Raw genomic sequence first — 18,821 nt, 5'->3', positions numbered from 1 at the left:
TAAGGAAGTCCTGACTTTGTGTTCAACCCCCAATACAGCACCACCAAGGCCTTCATGCAGGGACCCTCAGTGTCCTCCTCTCAACGCAGCCCGTGACGCGCCCATGGGAAACACAGGGAAGCGTGAGGTGCAGGGCAGGCAGCGGCGGGCAGGCGCCTCGGCAGGGGAAGAGGGATTCGGGGCTAGCGCTGATCAGCACATGGAAGGCTGCTACCCCATAGCCAGGCACTGCCCTGGGCTCTGGCACCATCCCCCTGGGGCAGGCAGGTCCCTAAGGTGAGAGCTTCAGGAGAGGGGGCCTGGCCAGGCCCAGCAGCCACAAGACTCTTGTTCGTGGGACGGAACATAGTCCCACCCCGCCCCCTCCAAGAGCCAGAGGGAGGGTTACTGACTCTGGCTCCGCCCCTACGAGACTACGGGATTGCGGGCTGGTGGGGGAAGGCACGCGCCCGCCCCATTGCATTCTGGGCGCGGTAGTTTTCCACTATGAGGAGTCCGTTACTAGATCACAGAGCTTCACGCAGGAGGCTAGAGTGCCGCTAGGGGACATAGAAACGACGAGGGGTGGGGTAGAGCGTCTAAGAGCCCCGAGGCGAGAGACCTGGTTCTACGGTTCAGTCTCACTCCGGCCGGCGCTGGGACCTCGGTCTCCGGGGGCCAGCGCGAGCCTGCGCCGCCATTTCACCCGCTGGGAGCCGGGCCCAGCAGCCGCTTGGGTAAGAGGAGCCGCTGGCGGGCAGGTGCCCCGATGTCCGACCGGTCCCAGGATGCGACGTGAGCGCGGGGGAAGGAAGAAGCGAGGAGGAAAGCGGGATAATGGGCCCGCGTGAGAGGGAAAGCAGTGCGGGCGGGCCCGCGAAGGGGTGGGGAGCACGAGCTGGGCGGGCGGAGAAAGAAGTGTGGGCGGGCTGGACCGTGCGGGCGTGTAGTTCTGGGTGGGAGGGGCCAAGAGAGAGGAAACTCCTCCTACTGCCTGCCCATCCCCTGCGCTGGGGGGTCAGGGGGCTACGAATCTGTCTGTCCGTGCCAGCTCCCCCTGATGCGGCGAGGGATGTAACTGGGCGGAGTGGGGGTGGCCTACTTCAGGGTACAGCCGCGCAGCGCCAGGGCAAGGGGTGTATCTCACTCAGCACGTGGGCTCTGTCACCACCGCCTCAGCACCTATAGTCTGAGGGCTTGTCTACATCAGAAAGTTGCAGCGCTGGTGAGGGAGTTACAGCGCTGCAACTTAGGAGGTGTACACATCTGCAGGGCACCACCAGCGCTGCAACTCCCTGTTTGCAGCGCTGGCCGTACTCCCGTTTTGTCTCGGGTGTAGAGGATCCAGCGCTGGTGATCCAGCGCTGGTAATCAAGTATAGACGCTTACCAGCGCTTTTCTTGACCTCCGTGGAATAAGCAGGTATCCCAGCATACCTGAGGAAGCCTCTGGTAATCAAGCTGGTCTCCTTCCCCGGCTTGCTCTCGCGTTCCCCGAACCCCGAGCAAGCAGGTCTCCTTCCCTGAGGTTTGCTGGGTGGTTCCGGGAACGCGAGAGCAAACCGGGAAAGGAGACCAGCTTCGCCGCGGTTTGCTCTCGCGTTCCCCGAACCCCGAGCAAGCAGGTCTCCTTCCCTGAGGTTTGCTGGGTGGTTCCGGGAACGCGAGAGCAAACCGGGGAAGGAGACCAGCTTCGCCGCGGTTTGCTCTCGCGTTCCCCGAACCCCGAGCAAGCAGGTCTCCTTCCCTGAGGTTTGCTGGGTGGTTCCGGGAACGCGAGAGCAAACCGGGGAAGGAGACCAGCTTCGCCGCGGTTTGCTCTCGCGTTTCCCGGAACCACCCTGCAAACCGCAGGGAAGGAGACCTGCTTGTTCGGGGAACGCGAGAGCAAACCGCGGCGAAGCTGGTCTCCTTTCCCGGGTTTGCTCTCGCGTTCCCGGAACCACCCAGCAAACCTCAGGGAAGGAGACCTGCTTGCTCGGGGTTCGGGGAACGCGAGAGCAAACTGGGGAAGGAGACCAGCTTCGCCGCGGTTTGCTCTCGCGTTCCCGGAACCACCCTGCAAACCGCAGGGAAGGAGACCTGCTTGTTCGGGGAACGCGAGAGCAAACCGCGGCGAAGCTGGTCTCCTTTCCCGGGTTTGCTCTCGCGTTCCCGGAACCACCCAGCAAACCTCAGGGAAGGAGACCTGCTTGCTCGGGGTTCGGGGAACGCGAGAGCAAACCGGGGAAGGAGACCAGCTTCGCCGCGGTTTGCTCTCGCGTTCCCGGAACCACCCTGCAAACCGCAGGGAAGGAGACCTGCTTGTTCGGGGAACGCGAGAGCAAACCGCGGCGAAGCTGGTCTCCTTTCCCGGGTTTGCTCTCGCGTTCCCCGAACCTCCCTTGAAGCCGCCCAACAGCGCTGCAGTGTGGCCACATCTAACACCACTTGCAGCGCTGGTTGCTGTAAGTGTGGCCACTCTGCAGCGCTAGCCCTATACAGCTGTACTAATACAGCTGTAACAACCAGCGCTGCAAAATTTTAGATGTAGACATGGCCTGAGAAGGCGCTTGTGGGAAAGAGGCTTCCTTGCTAGCAGACAGCTTGTTCCCAAGGTAGTAACAGTGCCTCATAGTAGGCACATGGGCCAGGATCCTTGCCGTAAGACAGGGAAGGTGTTATTGTCTGCTGTTCACAGATTCATGGGGAAATGGAGGCAGAGAACTGTAAAGACTGATACTATCAAACATAACAAGGAGTCCTTGTGGCACATTTATTTGGGCATAAGCTTTCGTGGGCTAGAACCCACTTCATCAGATGCATGAAGTGAAAAATACAGGAGCAAGTATAAATACATGGAAGGATGGGGGTTGCTTTACCAAGCGGGAGGTCAGTCTACCGAGATAAATCAATTAACAGCAGGATACCAAGGGAGGGAAAATAACTTTTGAAGTGGTAAGAGTGACTCATTAGACAGTTGACAAGAAGATGTGAGTAACAGTAGGGAGAAATTAGTATTGGGGAAATTAAGTTTAGGTTTTGTAATGACCTAACCACTCCTAGTCTTTATTGAGGCCTAAATGTATATTAGGTGGAAGATCACTGTGCAGCTCCCCTCAGGAGACAAACTCAGCAGACTACATGCATCTGATGAAGTGGGTTTTAACCCACAAAAGCTGATGCTTAAATAAATTTGTTAGTTTCTCAGGTGCCACAAGTACGCCTCATTCTTTTTGCTGATACAGACTAACACGGCTACCATTCTGAGACTCAGCAGTGAGGCCACACCCAACCCTGATACACCGTAAGGACCAGGCCTGCCTCAGAAACACCCCAGGGCCCTTCCCCTCTGTGCCAGATGCATCAGGTGTGGGTAGACAGACTCAGCAAGGCAGGATCCAAGTGCGGAGGGGCTTAGTGTGGGGGGATCCAGATGTAGGTTGAAATGGTTCTGTGTGGGGCAATGTGGGTGCAGGCAGCTCAGTGGGGGTATCTGAGTGTGGGGGGATCTGGATTCACAGGGGCTTGTTGGGTAGTTCTGGGTGCAATGGTAATGGGACTCTGCAAGGGGTCCAGCTCAAGGTGGTTTGGGTTCAGCAGGGGGTGAGGGTCTGCGGGAGAGTCTCGGACTGAGGGGGTCTGGATGCACAGGGGTTGGGCTAATGTGGGAGCAGCTCCCTGTACAGGAATCTCTCCCCTTGCAGCTGAGGAGCGATGGGTGTAGGAAGCAGGGTGGGGGAAGGGAATTTGCAGAGCTCCCTTCAGCTGGGGGAGAAATCTGGGGGTGGGTCTCACCTGGCCCTGGATGCCATGCAAGGGAAGAGAGAGTCCCATTTTCCCCAATCCAGCCAGGACTAGCAGCTGATCCTGGCACAGGAAAGGAGCCACCGGCCGAGTCTTCCACAGTCCTGCCTCCTCATCAACAGTGATTTACCTCTCTGCTGGCTGCCCTGGGCCCCTGAAACATACTGCTGGGAGGATTGCATGACCGCTCTTGTGGCTTCCCTGTCAGAAAGTCATTTTTCTGCGGGGGAGCAAAGAAATCTGCAGGAGACATAAATTCTGCGCATGCACAGTGGCGCAGAATTCCCCCAGGAGTATTTAGATTCCTGATTTTGGGCTTCCACATTTAAAAATGCTGATCTAAGTTACTTACTCAGGACTACAGAGTCAGAGCTGGGGATAGAGTACAGGAGTTCCTAATCCTATGTCTTAATCTGTTGGATCATGCTCATTTTTGAAAGAGGCAAAATAAAATCTCACATAATCTGTTTGTATCTTACAATTATACAGTACCATTTATTATGAAGGATGACAGTACAGAGAAGAAAGGGAAGGAGATAAAACAAATTGGCCATTTTTTGTGCTATATTTTTTCAGGTATATTGATAATAGGTGAAAATTTCTTGTTTACCTTCTGCAACAATGTGAAATGTCCATATGGTATAGGTGGCTCGTTATATCTGACTGGGTGTTGGCATCTCTCTTGCAAGAGGTATCTATCAATATCACCTATCAGAGTTTCCATGTAATTCAGAGTATTTAAGAATGAGTAGCTAGCAGTTTTGGTCTTACTGGTTAATGATGGTCACTTAGCAAGACTGATGGGCTGTGTGTGGGCCGCAAGTTGCCCACCACTGGCCTAAAGCCTGGTCTTCACTAAAAAATTATGTTGGTTTAACTACTTTGGTCAGTTGTGTGACAAATGCACACCCCTGAGCAGAGTAGTTAAACCAAGCTAAGTCCTTGTGTAGACAGTGCTAGGTTGACAGAAGAATTCTTCTGTTGATTTAGCTACTACCTTTCAGGGAGCTGGATTACCTATGCCAATGGGAGAATCCTTCGTATCAGCATAGGTAGCATCTACATTGAAGCGCTACAGTGGCACAGCTGTGCCACTGTAGCGTTTTAAATGTGGACAAGCCCTAGGAATACTGTGTAACAAATCATTAAGGTCCCAGTGTTCCCTCTATATTGGGTGGTCCTAAGTAGAAGAGTGGTGCAAAAGTGGGGAGCACCAGCTTCATGGCATGCTGTCCTAAAGCTACACTCTGGTAGATCTTTCTGGTAGTCTTTGAGAGTTTGCTAATAATGTGGTTTTAACTCTTCTTGTTTCTACCTAATAAATATACCATCAAATTATAAATAAAATACATTATTTTCCTGACTGACCCCGCTCTAGTTAATTCATGGGCAATTATACCCTCTGAGGAGGAAGCAAAGCAGGCCTCCTTTGGCTGTCTGACTTGCAGGGTAACTCACAGTGTAGGAAGAGAATTGTACAGGCTGGAAAAACCCTGGTCGGGAGGGAAATGCAGATCTCCATCCAGGAGAGGTGAAAACTTGGGGCTGGAAGGCTGAGAGTGAGTGGCCTTGCTGGACCACAGAAGGATAATACAGGTGCAGTTGTCCTGAACTGTGACGCGTGGAGTTTAGTGAGAATCTCAACACTGCCCCCAGGACAGATACATATACTATAAAATATACTGTAAGGAACAATGCTGCATTGGCCCGATTATATACGTTAGATGACTTAGTGTTTTTTTCCCCATCTCTGACTTACCTGATTCAGTATAATGCAGTTAACTGCAGAGTTGTGATCAGAGTCTCTAGACTAATGTATCACTTGTTTTTAATAATTACAGATGCCTCTCACTAGAAAAAATGGAGCTGGGAAAAGGAAAACTTCTGAGAACTGGCCTTAATGCTTTGTATCAGGCAATCCACCCTGTGCATGGTATTGCCTGGACGGATGGGAAGCAGGTGATACTGACTGCTTTACACCTTCACAATGGAGAACCAAAGTTTGGTGACTCGAGTGTTATTGGTCAGTTTGAACATGTTCATGGACTTTACTGGGGCCCATATGCTACAGACACCACGACTCTGCTTGCTGTTCAGCATAAAAAGCACATCACTATTTGGCAGCTGAACTATAACATCTCACAAAAGAATAAACTCTTGGTTTCTCAGATCTGTGAAACTGGTGAGCCATTTCCAGTGCTTCCCCAGGGCTGTGTGTGGCATCCAAAGAAAGAGATCTTGGCTGTGCTTACTACACGGGATGCCTCAGTCTTACACTCAGTTCGTCGCAACAACTCCAGAATTAAAGCTGATATAAAAGGTAGTGGTCTCATCCACTGCGCTTGTTGGACTAAGGAAGGCAATCGCTTAGTAGTTGCTATAGGCAGTGCCCTTCATTCCTATATATGGGATGATGCTCAGAAAACTTTAAATGCTTGTGTGTTTTGCCCCGTATTTGATGTGGGAGGCTACATCTGTGCTGTAGAAGCTACTTTGGATTCCCAAGTTGCTGTTGCTACTGAGCTTCCGTTAGATAAGATCTGTGGCTTAAATTCAGGTATTGCATTTGAAGTCCCAGCTGGTGGTGAAACAAATTCTTTTCCTTCGCCGTCTACCATATTATGTGGTGATGAAGAATTCTCCATAGATGTGGGGGGGAAATCACTAGACTCAGAAAAATCTATGCCCATTGTTTCAGTACCATCTCCTTCATCAGCTCCTGTGGATCTAACCCATATCCTTTCCAGCAAACAAAGACTTAGTTCCAGTCCTCTTATCCATCTTAAGCACAAGGACTACCTAACAGGAAGCGGCCAGGACTCTTCACACCTGATCTTGGTGACTTTTGAAAGAAAGGTTACCACTACCAGAAAAGTGAGCATCCCAGGCATTCTGGTCCCTGACATAATGGCTTTTGATCATAAAACTCATACTGTGTCAGTAGCCTCCAATACTTGTAACATTATTTTGGTCTATTCTTTGACTTCATCCCATTTACCCAATATTCAACAAATTCAGCTTGAGAAAAGTGAAAGACCAAAGGGCTTATGCTTCCTGACTGATAAATTGATATTGATTTTAGTTGGAAAGCAGAAATTCACGGACCCTGCATTTCTGCCATCTTCAAGATCAGACAAGTATGTCATCCGTTTGATGATCAAAGAAATAATATTTGAAGAGGGTTCTTCAGCATCTGCAGGAACTAGTGGTAACTCCAGTTTGAATGCCTTTTTGAACATGCCTGTGAAAAGAGAGCCACCAGAAATTCTCTGTACAGAAGTTCATCCTCTAAGCAGTGGACTCCTGATACCAGGTCATGCTATTATTCAGTCTCCTAGTAGCAGAAGAAAACTTATTGAAGAAATTAAAAGCCCTACTTATGAGCAACAGCAATGCCTGTTGTCAAGTGTGAGAGATGTTGAAGAGAGAGAGATTTCCATGGCTATTCCTCCAGCTCTGGAAACTTTGGACGTTGAACCAATTAATCGATCATTGGCCCTGCATGGGCTTAGAACACCTACTGCATTTTCTAACAGACCAGCATCTCCAAAAGGGCAGGCGGACGTAGTTCCAGAAATTTCAAATTCTCCTAAAAGTAACATTCTGCTAGATGAAAAAGAAGCAAGTTATTTATCTAAGAACATAGAAAAATTATGTGGCAATTTTACAGAAGTACAGCATCACCTTTCTGAGCTAACAGAACTTCTAAATTCCAGGAAGAAATTTCTTCCAGCATACCCATCTTCTCAGGAGCCCTCTTTTATTAACATCACTTATCAGGTAAGATTAATGCTGAAAGCTCAGTGTAAAATCTGTGGTCATATATTTTAAGATTATAGATACCTTTAAAATGTATAGCTCTGCAAGAGTCTTGTTCCAGGTTATGCCCAGTAAGGCCCCAATCCTGCAAACAGTTGTTCATGTGCTGAACTTTACACGTGAAAAATCCCATTACGTTCAGTTGGGTTTAATTAGGGCCTTAATTTCTATGTGGTATAATAAGGATTGGGGCTTTAATTCCTATGCAGAAGAGATGTTTTATCAGCTTGTATACCAGTCCCTATCTATGGTCATGATGCTAACAGAATTGTCTATTGTCAGATTTCGCTGATATGAAATAAAAGAAGATTAAAATATTTGATATCATGAGATTTTAAACTAAAAATATTGCCATTTCACAAGTATATTGCTTCAGTATTTTTCATCCAAACTTTATTTTCATCACTGGTGCATGTAGTGCACATAGAGCCATATTTAAAAAAAAAAGTGAAGATAACGTTATAGTTTAACTATTAATAGGATTCAATGGTTCCATTATTCTACAGATTTTAAACAATATAAATTGTATGATTTCCCTATTAATGACTGTCTGCTACTCACTACCCACACCTTCTTACTTATGCTCATATCCTACAGCCAGATCCAGGCCCCTGCACCTTTGTGGATTCCCATTTACTTCAGTGCATGGGTCCACATATACCCATTCAGTTACAGGATCAGGGCCTTCTGATGAAGTTATATTAAGTTCTAGTGCACTTTCCATATTTAAAAATAAATGCTTTTCGTATCTAAAAATTCTAGGCAATTAAGTCTACTCACATGGATGGCAACTTTTAGTTGCTACCCTCATTAAATTTTTAAGAGTTTAAACAATTGTTGGGATCCAGAACCAGAGATTTACTTTATCTATCTGAAATTGAAATTGAAATCTAACCAGTTGAGTTGTACCTATGCAAAGGGGTTGCACAACTTTAACCAAGTATACAATGTGTCCTGTAGATCCTTCTTCACATATAATTTATGAGAAGGAAAGAACTTAGTGTGCCCTTCAGATCACAGGTTTAGTGTGAAACCTAACAGTTAGAAAGTATAACTTTTTACCAGTAAAATGAGACTATTTACTATAGAAATCATTGACACAATAAACATGGATCACCACACTATCATGTTTACAGTCAATTGCTACTCAGATTCATCCAAACCTAAGCTATCTGAGCACTGCCAGATTGCAGATTTAAGGAACGCCAACAATGAAGGAATGATTGTTTTCTTCTTCCCTGTTCCCTGACCCCAGGCAATGAAATGGCTTTGTGGGGCAGTGGCAGCTAGATAAACAACTCTTGTGCACCTCCAAGCTCCCCCATGAAATGTAACTGAACTGTTTTTTCAGTATGAGTTCTTCGACAGCACAGAAGAGAGGACAGGATTCGCCTCATAATGTTTGCCCTGCCAGGGACGTTAAGGGTTCTCGGGGAATTCTTATAAGTGCTCTGGCTATTTTATGTAGGATAAAATTACATTCACTCACAGTACATAGCCTTGATAATGACTTATCTTCTGGGTAGATTTAAAAACCCCGTTCACCTGCCATGTGGGAGACATGTTCTGAAGACTGTATTTGGGCAGTGGTACTTACAGGTAGACTAGACTACATTCAGTCTTAGAGAGTGCACAGCGAGGGGGGTTTACAAACAAATAAATTCATGAGGTTTTTAAAAAGTCAGTGAAAACAATTGTTTGGGTTTAAACATTTTTCCCCTATGGTATGTGCTACACAAATCTTGCGGCATTTGAAGAAGAAAGGGAAACTGACTGTAAATAAAGTCAGTTTAGTTACAAAAAGGCATACATTGAAAGTTGCCAATAAACAAATATTAACAAAAACAGTAACAAAAAATTGGGCTACGTGAGGATGAACTCTTACCACTGGTTCCATGTCAGCCATGTGGCATGATCTCTCATCCTCCACCCACATGCACACTAACTTTATATTGTAGTTACTTTGCTGCCATTGCTCACTGATGTTTTCATCATAAGTAAAGGGATTTCAAACCATAATCCTTGCAAACTGGTTGGTACAGACAAATGTAGAAGTTGATTTTTGCAAATGGTATTATTGTTGAAAACAAATCTGTGTGATGGCGTTTTGATGAAACTGTCATATTTTAATAGCTCTGTAACTAAAACACACTCAGCTATATCTAATGGTTTCTTCCTTGTATCTACAGAAGCAGCTTTCTGGAAGTGGGGTAGATGAAAGGCGAGCTGTTATTCTGTGTGATGGTAAACTCCGTCTAAGTATAGTTCAGCAGATTTTCAGTCTCTCTCTTGTTGAAATGCAACATGGTAAGTTCTGTTCATCCAATACAATTAAGTACAGATATGTAACATTCTCAGTTTGCATTAGCAACAAATATAGTCTTATTTAGAAAAAAGACAAGCTGTAAAACAATGAAAAGATATTAAAAACATACCCAATTTATGTTCTTGTATTAAAATTAGTTCCTTTTTACCTAAAATCTAGATTTTCTGTCCAAAGCTTTGTTGTGTTCATTTGCCTTTGTTTAGCTAACAGGTGGAGGTGCAGGAAAATCATATTTATCCCATTTTTTTTATTCAGACTTTGTGGCATTTACAAAGAGAATTCTGACTAACAGGTCTGGTTGTCTGAATTAATCATTTCTTAGAATCCCTGTTTTATGTCTTATCAAAAATTTTAACCTGTCAAGTTCATTATCTACTCTTGTATAACCAAATTTTGTAATTCTTTTTTAACACAGCAAAGGCAGATTTGGGGATTTTGTTATGCTTATTTTTCTGTTTGACAATGGCTGGAGAAATCAATCTTACATTATTGTTTTTTTCCTTCTCTGCCGTTATCCACTCACCCTACACATACCCCACATCCAACCTGATGTTTTGTTTGTGGCAAAGATATAAAACATACTGTCATGGTATAATTCCCCACTCTGAACCTTAGCGTCCAGAAGATGGGATACCAGCATGAATTCCTCTAAGCTCAATTACCAGCTTAGTACTTGTAGTGCTGCCACCAACCAGGAATTCCAGTGCCTGGTACACTCTGGTCCCCCCAAAACCTTTCCCGGGGACCCCCAAAACCCAGACCCTCTGGATCTTAACACAAGGAAAGTAAACCCTTTCCCTCACCGTTGCCTCTCCCAGGCTTCCCCTCCCTGGGTTACCCTGCAAGATCACTGTGATTCAAACTCCTTGAATCTTACAACAGAGAGGAAAATTCACCTTCCCCCCTCCTTCTGTCTCCCCCTCCCAGACTCTCCCTGAGAGAGAAAGTAACCCCAACACAGAGAGAAAATTAACCCCTCTGTCCCCCTTCCCTCCTTTCTCCCCACCAGTTCCCTGGTGGATCCAGACCCAGTCCCCTGGAGTCTCACCAGAATAAAAAAAAAATCAGGTTCTTAAACAAGAAAAGTTTTTAATTAAAGAAAGAAAAAACACTAAAAATTATCTTTGTAAATTTAAGATGGAATATGTTACAGTTGTTTCAAACAACTAACAAAATCATCCAAAGCCCAAGATTTGGTGGTGATGGGGGACTTCAACTATCCAGATATATGTTGGGAAAATAACACCGCGGGGCACAGACTATCCAATAAGTTCCTGGACTGCATTGCAGACAACTTTTTATTTCAGAAAGTTGAAAAAGCTACTAGGGGGGAAGCTGTTCTAGACTTGATTTTAACAAATAGGGAGGAACTTGTTGAGAATTTGAAAGTAGAAGGAAGCTTGGGTGAAAGTGATCATGAAATAATAGAATTTGCAATTCTAAGGAAGGGTAGAAGGGAGTACAGCAGAATAGAGACAATGGATTTCAGGAAGGCGGATTTTGGTAAGCTCAGAGAGCTGATAGGTAAGGTCCCATGGGAATCAAGACTGAGGGGAAAAACAACTGAGGAGAGTTGGCAGTTTTTCAAAGGGACACTATTAAGGACCCAAAAGCAAGTTATTCCGATGGTTAGGAAAGATAGAAAATGTGGCAAAAGACCACCTTGGCTTAACGACGAGATCTTGCGTGACCTACAAAATAAAAAGGCGTCATATAAAAAATGGAAACTAGGTCAGATTACAAAGGATGAATATAGGCAAATAACACAGGAATGCAGAGGCAAGATTAGAAAGGCAAAGGCACAAAATGAACTCAAACTAGCTATGGGAATAAAGGGAAACAAGAAAACTTTTTATCAATACATTAGAAGCAAGAGGAAGACCAAGGACAGGGTAGGCCCACTGCTCAGTGAGGAGGGAGAAACAGTAACGGGAGACTTGGAAATGGCAGAGATGCTTAATGACTTCTTTGTTTCGGTCTTCACTGAGAAGTCTGAAGGAATGTCTAATATAGTGAATGCTTACGGGAAGAGGGTAGGTTTAGAAGATAAAATAAAAAAAGAGCAAGTAAAAAATCACTTAGAAAAGTTAGATGCCTGCAAGTCACCAGGGCCTGATGAAATGCATCCTAGAATACTCAAGGAGTTAATAGAAGAGGTATCTGAGCCTCTAGCTATTATCTTTGGGAAATCATGGGAGACGGGGGAGATTCCAGAAGACTGGAAGGGGGCAAATATAGTGCCCATCTATAAAAAGGGAAATAAAAACAACCCAGGAAACTACAGACCAGTTAGTTTAACTTCCGTGCCAGGGAAGATAATGGAGCAGGTAATTAAAGAAATCATCTGCAAACACTTGGAAGGTGGTAAGGTGATAGGGAATAGCCAGCATGGATTTGTAAAGAACAAATCGTGTCAAACTAATCTGATAGCTTTCTTTGATAGGATAACGAGCCTTGTGGATAAGGGAGAAGCGGTGGATGTGATATACCTAGACTTTAGTAAGGCATTTGATACGGTCTCGCATGATATTCTTATAGATAAACTAGAAAAGTACAATTTAGATGGGGCTACTATAAGGTGGGTGCATAACTGGCTGGATAACCGTACTCAGAGAGTAGTTGTTAATGGCTCCCAATCCTGCTGGAAAGGTATAACAAGTGGGGTTCCGCAGGGGTCTGTTTTGGGACCGGTTCTGTTCAATATCTTCATCAACAATTTAGATGTTGGCATAGAAAGTACGCTTATTAAGTTTGCGGACAATACCAAACTGGGAGGGATTGCAACTGCTTTGGAGGACAGGGTCAAAATTCAAAATGATCTGGACAAATTGGAGAAATGGTCTGAGGTAAACAGGATGAAGTTCAATAAAGAGAAATGCAAAGTTCTCCACTTAGGAAGAAACAATCAGTTTCACACATACAGAATGGGAGGAGACTCCATAGGAAGGAGTATGGCAGAAAGAGATCTAAGGGTCATAGTGGACCACAAGCTTAATATGAGTCAACAGTGTGATACTGTTGCAAAAAAAGCAAACGTGATTCTGGGATGCATTAACAAGTGTGTTGTAAACAAGACACGAGAAGTCATTCTTCCGCTTTACTCTGCGCTGGTCAGGCCTCAGCTGGAGTATTGTGTCCAGTTCTGGGCACTGCATTTCAAGAAAGATGTGGAGAAATTGGAGAGGGTCCAGAGAAGAGCAACAAGAATGATTAAAGGTCTTGAGAACATGACCTATGAAGGAAGGCTGAAGGAATTGGGTTTGTTTAGTTTGGAAAAGAGAAGACTGAGAGGGGACATGATAGCAGTTTTCAGGTATCTAAAAGGGTGTCATCAGGAGGAGGGAGAAAACTTGTTCATCTTAGCCTCTAATGATAGAACAAGAAGCAATGGGCTTAAACTGCAGCACAGGCGATTTAGGTTGGACATTAGGAAAAAGTTCCTAACTGTCAGGGTAGTTAAACACTGGAATAGATTGCCTAGGGAAGTTGTGGAATCTCCATCTCTGGAGATATTTAAGAGTAGGTTAGATAAATGTCTATTAGGGATGGTCTAGACAATATTTGGTCCTGCCATGAGGGCAGGGGACTGGACTCGATGACCTCTCGAGGTCCCTTCCAGTCCTGGAGTCTGAGTCTATGAGTCTACAGGGTCTTTCAGCTATAGACACTGGGAATACCCTCCCAGCCTAAGTACACAAATACAAATTAAAATCCTTTCAGCAAAATACAAATTTGAACTTCTTCCAGCCAAATACACATTTGCAAATAAAGAAAACAAACATAAGCCTAACTTGGCTTATCTACCTAGTACTCACTGTTCTGAACTTATAACAGCCTGTATCGGAGAGATTGGAGAGAAACCTTGTTGCACGTCTGGTCCCTTTGAGCCCCCCGAGTGAACAACAACCAAAAACTAACAGCACACACAAAAACTTCCCTCCCTCAAGATTTGAAAGTATCCTGTCCCCTGATTGGTCCTCTGGTCAGGTGACAGGCAGGCTCACTGATCTTGTTAACCCTTTACAGGCAAAAGAGATATGAAGTACTCCTGTTTCATTAACTCATCTGTTTATGACACATACATCTTTGAAATATGAAATGTTTATCTGCTGGAAATGTTCTGTACAGTATTTTCCAACAACTAGAGTTTAACACCTGCAAGAAAAGTCCATTGGCATGTTAAAGATGAAGGCTACTGCTTCATACTTTCAGAAGTACTGATTTTTCAGTACATGGTGGTTAGAGTTCTGATATGTTTTATATTCCTATGACTAGATAAAATCATTATGCATCATTCACCAGTTCCTACGTTCTAGGAAAGATTATTAATACAATTTTGTTATTATATAGCACCTTTAATACTGAGAGATTAAAAAAAACAACTTTATACTGTAGAAAAAGTTATTTCTTCAGCCACCACTGAAATGCAGCCACCTCTCTGGTGAAACATGGTGATTATTGAACAGCACACAGGCGTTTATCCCAAGTCCGTTAGGGAAAAGCAGACTAGTTTTGGAAATGCAGCATCTAATTACCTGAACTGAAATTTGTCCAGGACAGTGAGATTAACATAATTTCTTTTACAAGAAGGCCCATGGAATCTTTAATAACCACCAGTGGCTAGGGCCTCTATTTTATGTCTTTTCAAAAAGGCATGATTAGTTATATTGTCTAAAGTTCTTTTTTTTTCAGTAGAAAAAAATCATGGTTTTTGTCATTTTTTATATGAACATCAGTAATATTACTGGCTATATTACTCATACGAGTAGTAATATCTTCAAATGCCTGAATTGTAAAGTGAGGTTCAAATGAGGTATTAAGCATAAGATTAAAGTTCATGTGATTTTAAACTATAATCTTCTTGTGCCATTTCTTGCAATGTATTACATAATAGAACTAAATGGAGCAGCTGGGAAATGTGCTTACTGAACTAACTTTTTTTTTTTTTCAAATCAGTTTTATTTTGTGATTGCAAAAGTGATGAGATAAAATATGAGAAGACTTGCTTATTGGATGTGAAAATTAGCAAAAGTATACACCTCTGATCCAATAACATTTTTACAGTTTGAAAGCATGTAGGTAGTATAACACTAATAAGAATACTACATGAAATAGCAACAGGTCCAGAGATTTGGAACTTGAAGAATTTTTCCCTTCTGAAATTATTTAAATTCATTATATTGAAACCATATGGCTAGAAGCAGCACATATGTGTGTGTGTGAGTGCATAAACAAGCTATCTGTTGGTTTTTATTACATTAATTTGAAATTTTCTTTTAAACCTAGTATCAGAGGGGTAGCCGTGTTAGTCTGGATCTGTAAAAGCAGCAAAGAATCCTGTGGCACCTTATAGACTAACAGACGTTTTGGAGCATGAGCTTTCGTGGGTGAATACCCACTTTATCACATCTGACGAAGTGGGTATTCACCCACGAAAGCTCATGCTCCAGAACGTTTGTTAGTCTATAAGGTGCCATAGGATTCTTTGCTGCTTTTAAACCTAAGAACTGAAATGAAACTGGCTGATTTTTTTCAGCATAGTACATTATGTGCACATCTTTGTTACGGGTGTCTATGTAACACCTTATAAAATAAATCTTTATGGAAATGTCTAAGCATATCACAGTATCTAATAAAAACCTTTTAGTTACTGGTCGTATTTGTCACTGCCAGTGTATATAGGGAAATCTTTAGTCATGTTTAAATAGTAACATTGCTTTCCAAATCACTAGCTACATACAGTAAATGATTGTTTCACTAGTATTGCCATATCCAATTTGAATTGGATGGGGTGGGTGATGAAATTGCTCTGTAAAGATTTATTAATTCTGTTTGTTGACCTGATTGTTAGGTTGTTTAAGAACATAAGAATGGCCATATCGGGTCAGACCAATGGTTCGTATAGCTCATTATCCTGTCTTTCAACAGTGGACAGCGCCAGATGCTTCAGAGTGAATGAACAGAACTAGGCAATTATTGAGTGAACCATCCCCTGTAGCCTAGTCCCAGCATCTGGCAGTCAGAGCATTAGGGACACCCAGAGCATGGAGTTGCATCCATGACTATCCTGGCTAATAGCCATTGTTGGATCTATCCTTCATGGACTTCATTGTTTTTTTGAACCCAGTTATACTTTTGGCTTTCACAACATCCCCTGGAATGAGTTACTCCTGAGGGAATTCTGCATCACTGTGCAATTTGCATAGAATTAGATGTTCTGTGCAGAATTTCCTTTTTTTCCTTATAGAAATGTGCTGGCTGCCACTGGGGCCGCTGGACAGAGTAGAGCCTGGCTCGCAAATAGAAGACACTGCTGGAGGGAGAGAGGGGAAGGGGGAGCTGGAGAGTTCCTGGCAGCTGCAGTTCCTAGCATGCCCTGGAGGAAGGAGGTAGCATGTAGGAAATGCAGTACAAGCCCAGGACCCAGCATCAGTCTGTTTCTCTCTCTCTGGATTTCTGGGTGGTAGGAAGTGCTAGTGTCTGGGCTGGAGTGGTGCCCTGCAGTTGGGCTCTGGGGAGTTTGGAGTGTGGATGTCTGGCTGAGGATGCCCCGCAGCTGGGCTCTATGTGGGAGGGGTTGAGAGTATCTGGGCTGGGGGATGCCCTGCAGCTGGGCTTGCGGGGTGGGGGAGGCGCATCCCACAGGTGGGCTCTTGGAGGAGGGGACAGAGAAACAGGAAGTGGGTTGTCATAGGGGCTTTTTTCACTCTCTACTCCAGGGGCAATTTTTGTTGTCTGAATTGTTACAGACATAGTTGCTGACAGGTATTTTGAAATAAATTACCAAAATAATTGAAACTGGTGTGATTTATATAGTGTTATTCAGACAAATAAAATATGCAGAATTTTGCAGATTTTTAATTTTTTTGGTGGAGAATTTTTAATTTGTTAGCACAGAATTCACTCAAGAATAAATGAGTTCCACAGGTTGACTATGTGTTGTGTGAAGAAGTACTTCCTCATATTTGTTTTAAACCACCTGCCCAGTAGTTTTGTTGGGCGACCCCTGATTCTTGTGTTACACTTCCTTAATGCACTCTCTCCACGCCATTTATGATATTCATAGACCTCTATCATATCCCCCCTTAGTTGTCTCCTTTCTAAACTCAACAGCCCCAGTCTGGTTAACCTCTGTTTAAGTGGAAGCTGTTCCATACCCTTAATCAGTTTTTGTTGCACTTCTCTGCACAGACACCCCCAAGGGAGGAATTATAGGTGCCAAACCCAGTCAGACCTGCTGGTAACCACAGTTGATACCGAGAGTACTATGGCTCATGTCTTGGTGTAAGAGTGGGAGAATTGTAGAATTCCACCCAGGGACAGATAAATGCAAAAGACCTGACAACAGAGAGGCTGCACTCAGAGCGACCAGAAGGCTAGCCCTTTATCCAGGGTGGGGCTTTGATGTCAAATTGGGGGTTGAGTTGGGTTTTACTTAAAATATTAACTCAAATGTCAAAACTATAGTATGCTGTTCATCTTATTTAGCTCTGTTGGCACTAAATATTGGCTTGACCTCTGAATATTTCATTTGAACAGGAGACCAGAAAAGAAAAAGGCACGTCTGGACATTGTTCAGAATTTCATTCCCATTCCTAATCTGAAGTTGTGTCAAGATATATGTGTTGTAGCTGTGGCTTCTGGTGGGAAAGTTGGTTTGAGAGAACTGGCTTTTGCACAACTGTTGTCAGATTGTCAGTCAGTAGCATATTACACAACAATACATGGTTTTTCTTTCAGAGAAAATCCAATTTATCTCACCTCTAGACTTAGCTAGAAAAAACACTAAACATTCATTTCTTGTTAAATTCAATTTTCAGATTGTGTTGCATCAAAGGGTCAGTATTTGGTAATATTATTTATGCCTAAAATATACTGAGTTGCAAAAAAAAGTATTGTTAATAAATAGATATTTTAATGTCTATTAATGTCATATTTAATGTCTCATAGGTTCAACCTGGATTGTTCTTACAACTGACAGTGAAGGCTTTGTTCCATTAACATTCGGATCCATGCAGGAGATAACCATAAGAGATGCCAGTTCAAAAGGCTGTAGCACCCATTCTTCCAAAACTTTGGATATCATCAGTTCTACAGAAGGGTATAGACCCATTTCTTCAGAAAGTCTGGATATCACCAGTTCTTTGGAAGTCTTAAGAGAACATTCTTCTAAAAGTCTAGACACCAGCAGCTCTTCAGAACAGTCAACCAGTAAAACGTAATTTTGAATTAAGATGGTATTAGCTGTTACAGTTGGACAGTTTTTAAATCATTTGTCACACAGGACTGGCTCCTTTACATAACTGTCTGTATATTATAATTGATACATCTGTTGAGTTTTTCTTGTAACTAGATCTTGTTGGGTTCATCACTCGATAAATCTTGTGTCTTATTTATTTGGCCCTCTCTACACCAAGTTTGGAAACTAGCACTCTTTTACTGAGCAATGTGGGTTTTTTAAACATTTTTTTTTGTTTGCTAGAAATCATAGACCGGGCCTTTGTGTCTGTGGCTGGACATCTGGCTTTCTACAAGATTCAGAAAAAGGGCTTCCTTATCATCCTGCTTCTGATTTGTTTATGGTTTTAAATTACAGGAGAACTCACGGAATAAAAAATAAGTAGACAGTTCTGCCTTTTCTTTTCTTTATTGGAGACAAAAAAAAAAAACCCAAACTGGTGGTCAGATCCTGAAGTCCTCACACTTTTTTTTATTCAGAAACTCTGAAGACAAGTTGCCTTATGTACACAAGAAAATTTTATACCTCTTTTCCAACAGTGCTGGTAATGGTATAAGCACCAGCATAACAGGGTTTGGGCATATTTATCATGTCATGAAAATTTGAGCCCTTTTCATGCTAGCACTTGCATCTGTACTAGCACTCGTATAGTTATACTGTTTCTGGATGCAGG

At 43.6% G+C, this 18,821-nt stretch overlaps 1 protein-coding gene across 1 annotated transcript; it reads left to right on the top strand.

Moving 5' to 3' along the window:
- Positions 1 to 442: 442 nt before the first annotated feature.
- On the top strand, positions 443 to 18,539 carry LOC127049631 (WD repeat and coiled-coil-containing protein-like). Its single transcript, XM_050950745.1, has 4 exons — positions 443 to 716; positions 5,606 to 7,544; positions 9,773 to 9,890; positions 17,860 to 18,539. Exons 2-4 carry the CDS (start codon positions 5,625 to 5,627, stop codon positions 18,129 to 18,131), a joined length of 2,310 nt encoding a protein of 769 aa, XP_050806702.1. The 5' UTR covers positions 443 to 716; positions 5,606 to 5,624; the 3' UTR covers positions 18,132 to 18,539.
- Positions 18,540 to 18,821: the final 282 nt, after the last annotated feature.

Source organism: Gopherus flavomarginatus, chromosome 4 (genome assembly GCF_025201925.1).
Source record: "Gopherus flavomarginatus isolate rGopFla2 chromosome 4, rGopFla2.mat.asm, whole genome shotgun sequence".
NCBI lineage: Eukaryota > Metazoa > Chordata > Testudines > Testudinidae > Gopherus > Gopherus flavomarginatus.
The sequence above is the reverse complement of the archived record's forward strand: the minus strand, read 5'-3'. Positions and strand labels throughout refer to the sequence as shown.

What these genes read in the sequence shown, in the direction of transcription:
- LOC127049631 (XM_050950745.1), top strand. Translation starts at nt 5,625, where the DNA reads ATGGAGCTGGGAAAAGGAAAACTTCTGAGAACTGGCCTTAATGCTTTG. An exon ending in TTATTAACATCACTTATCAG is followed by an intron (nt 7,545 to 9,772) that starts GTAAGATTAATG and finishes TTGTATCTACAG; the next exon opens with AAGCAGCTTTCTGGAAGTGG. An exon ending in TCTTGTTGAAATGCAACATG is followed by an intron (nt 9,891 to 17,859) that starts GTAAGTTCTGTT and finishes AATGTCTCATAG; the next exon opens with GTTCAACCTGGATTGTTCTT.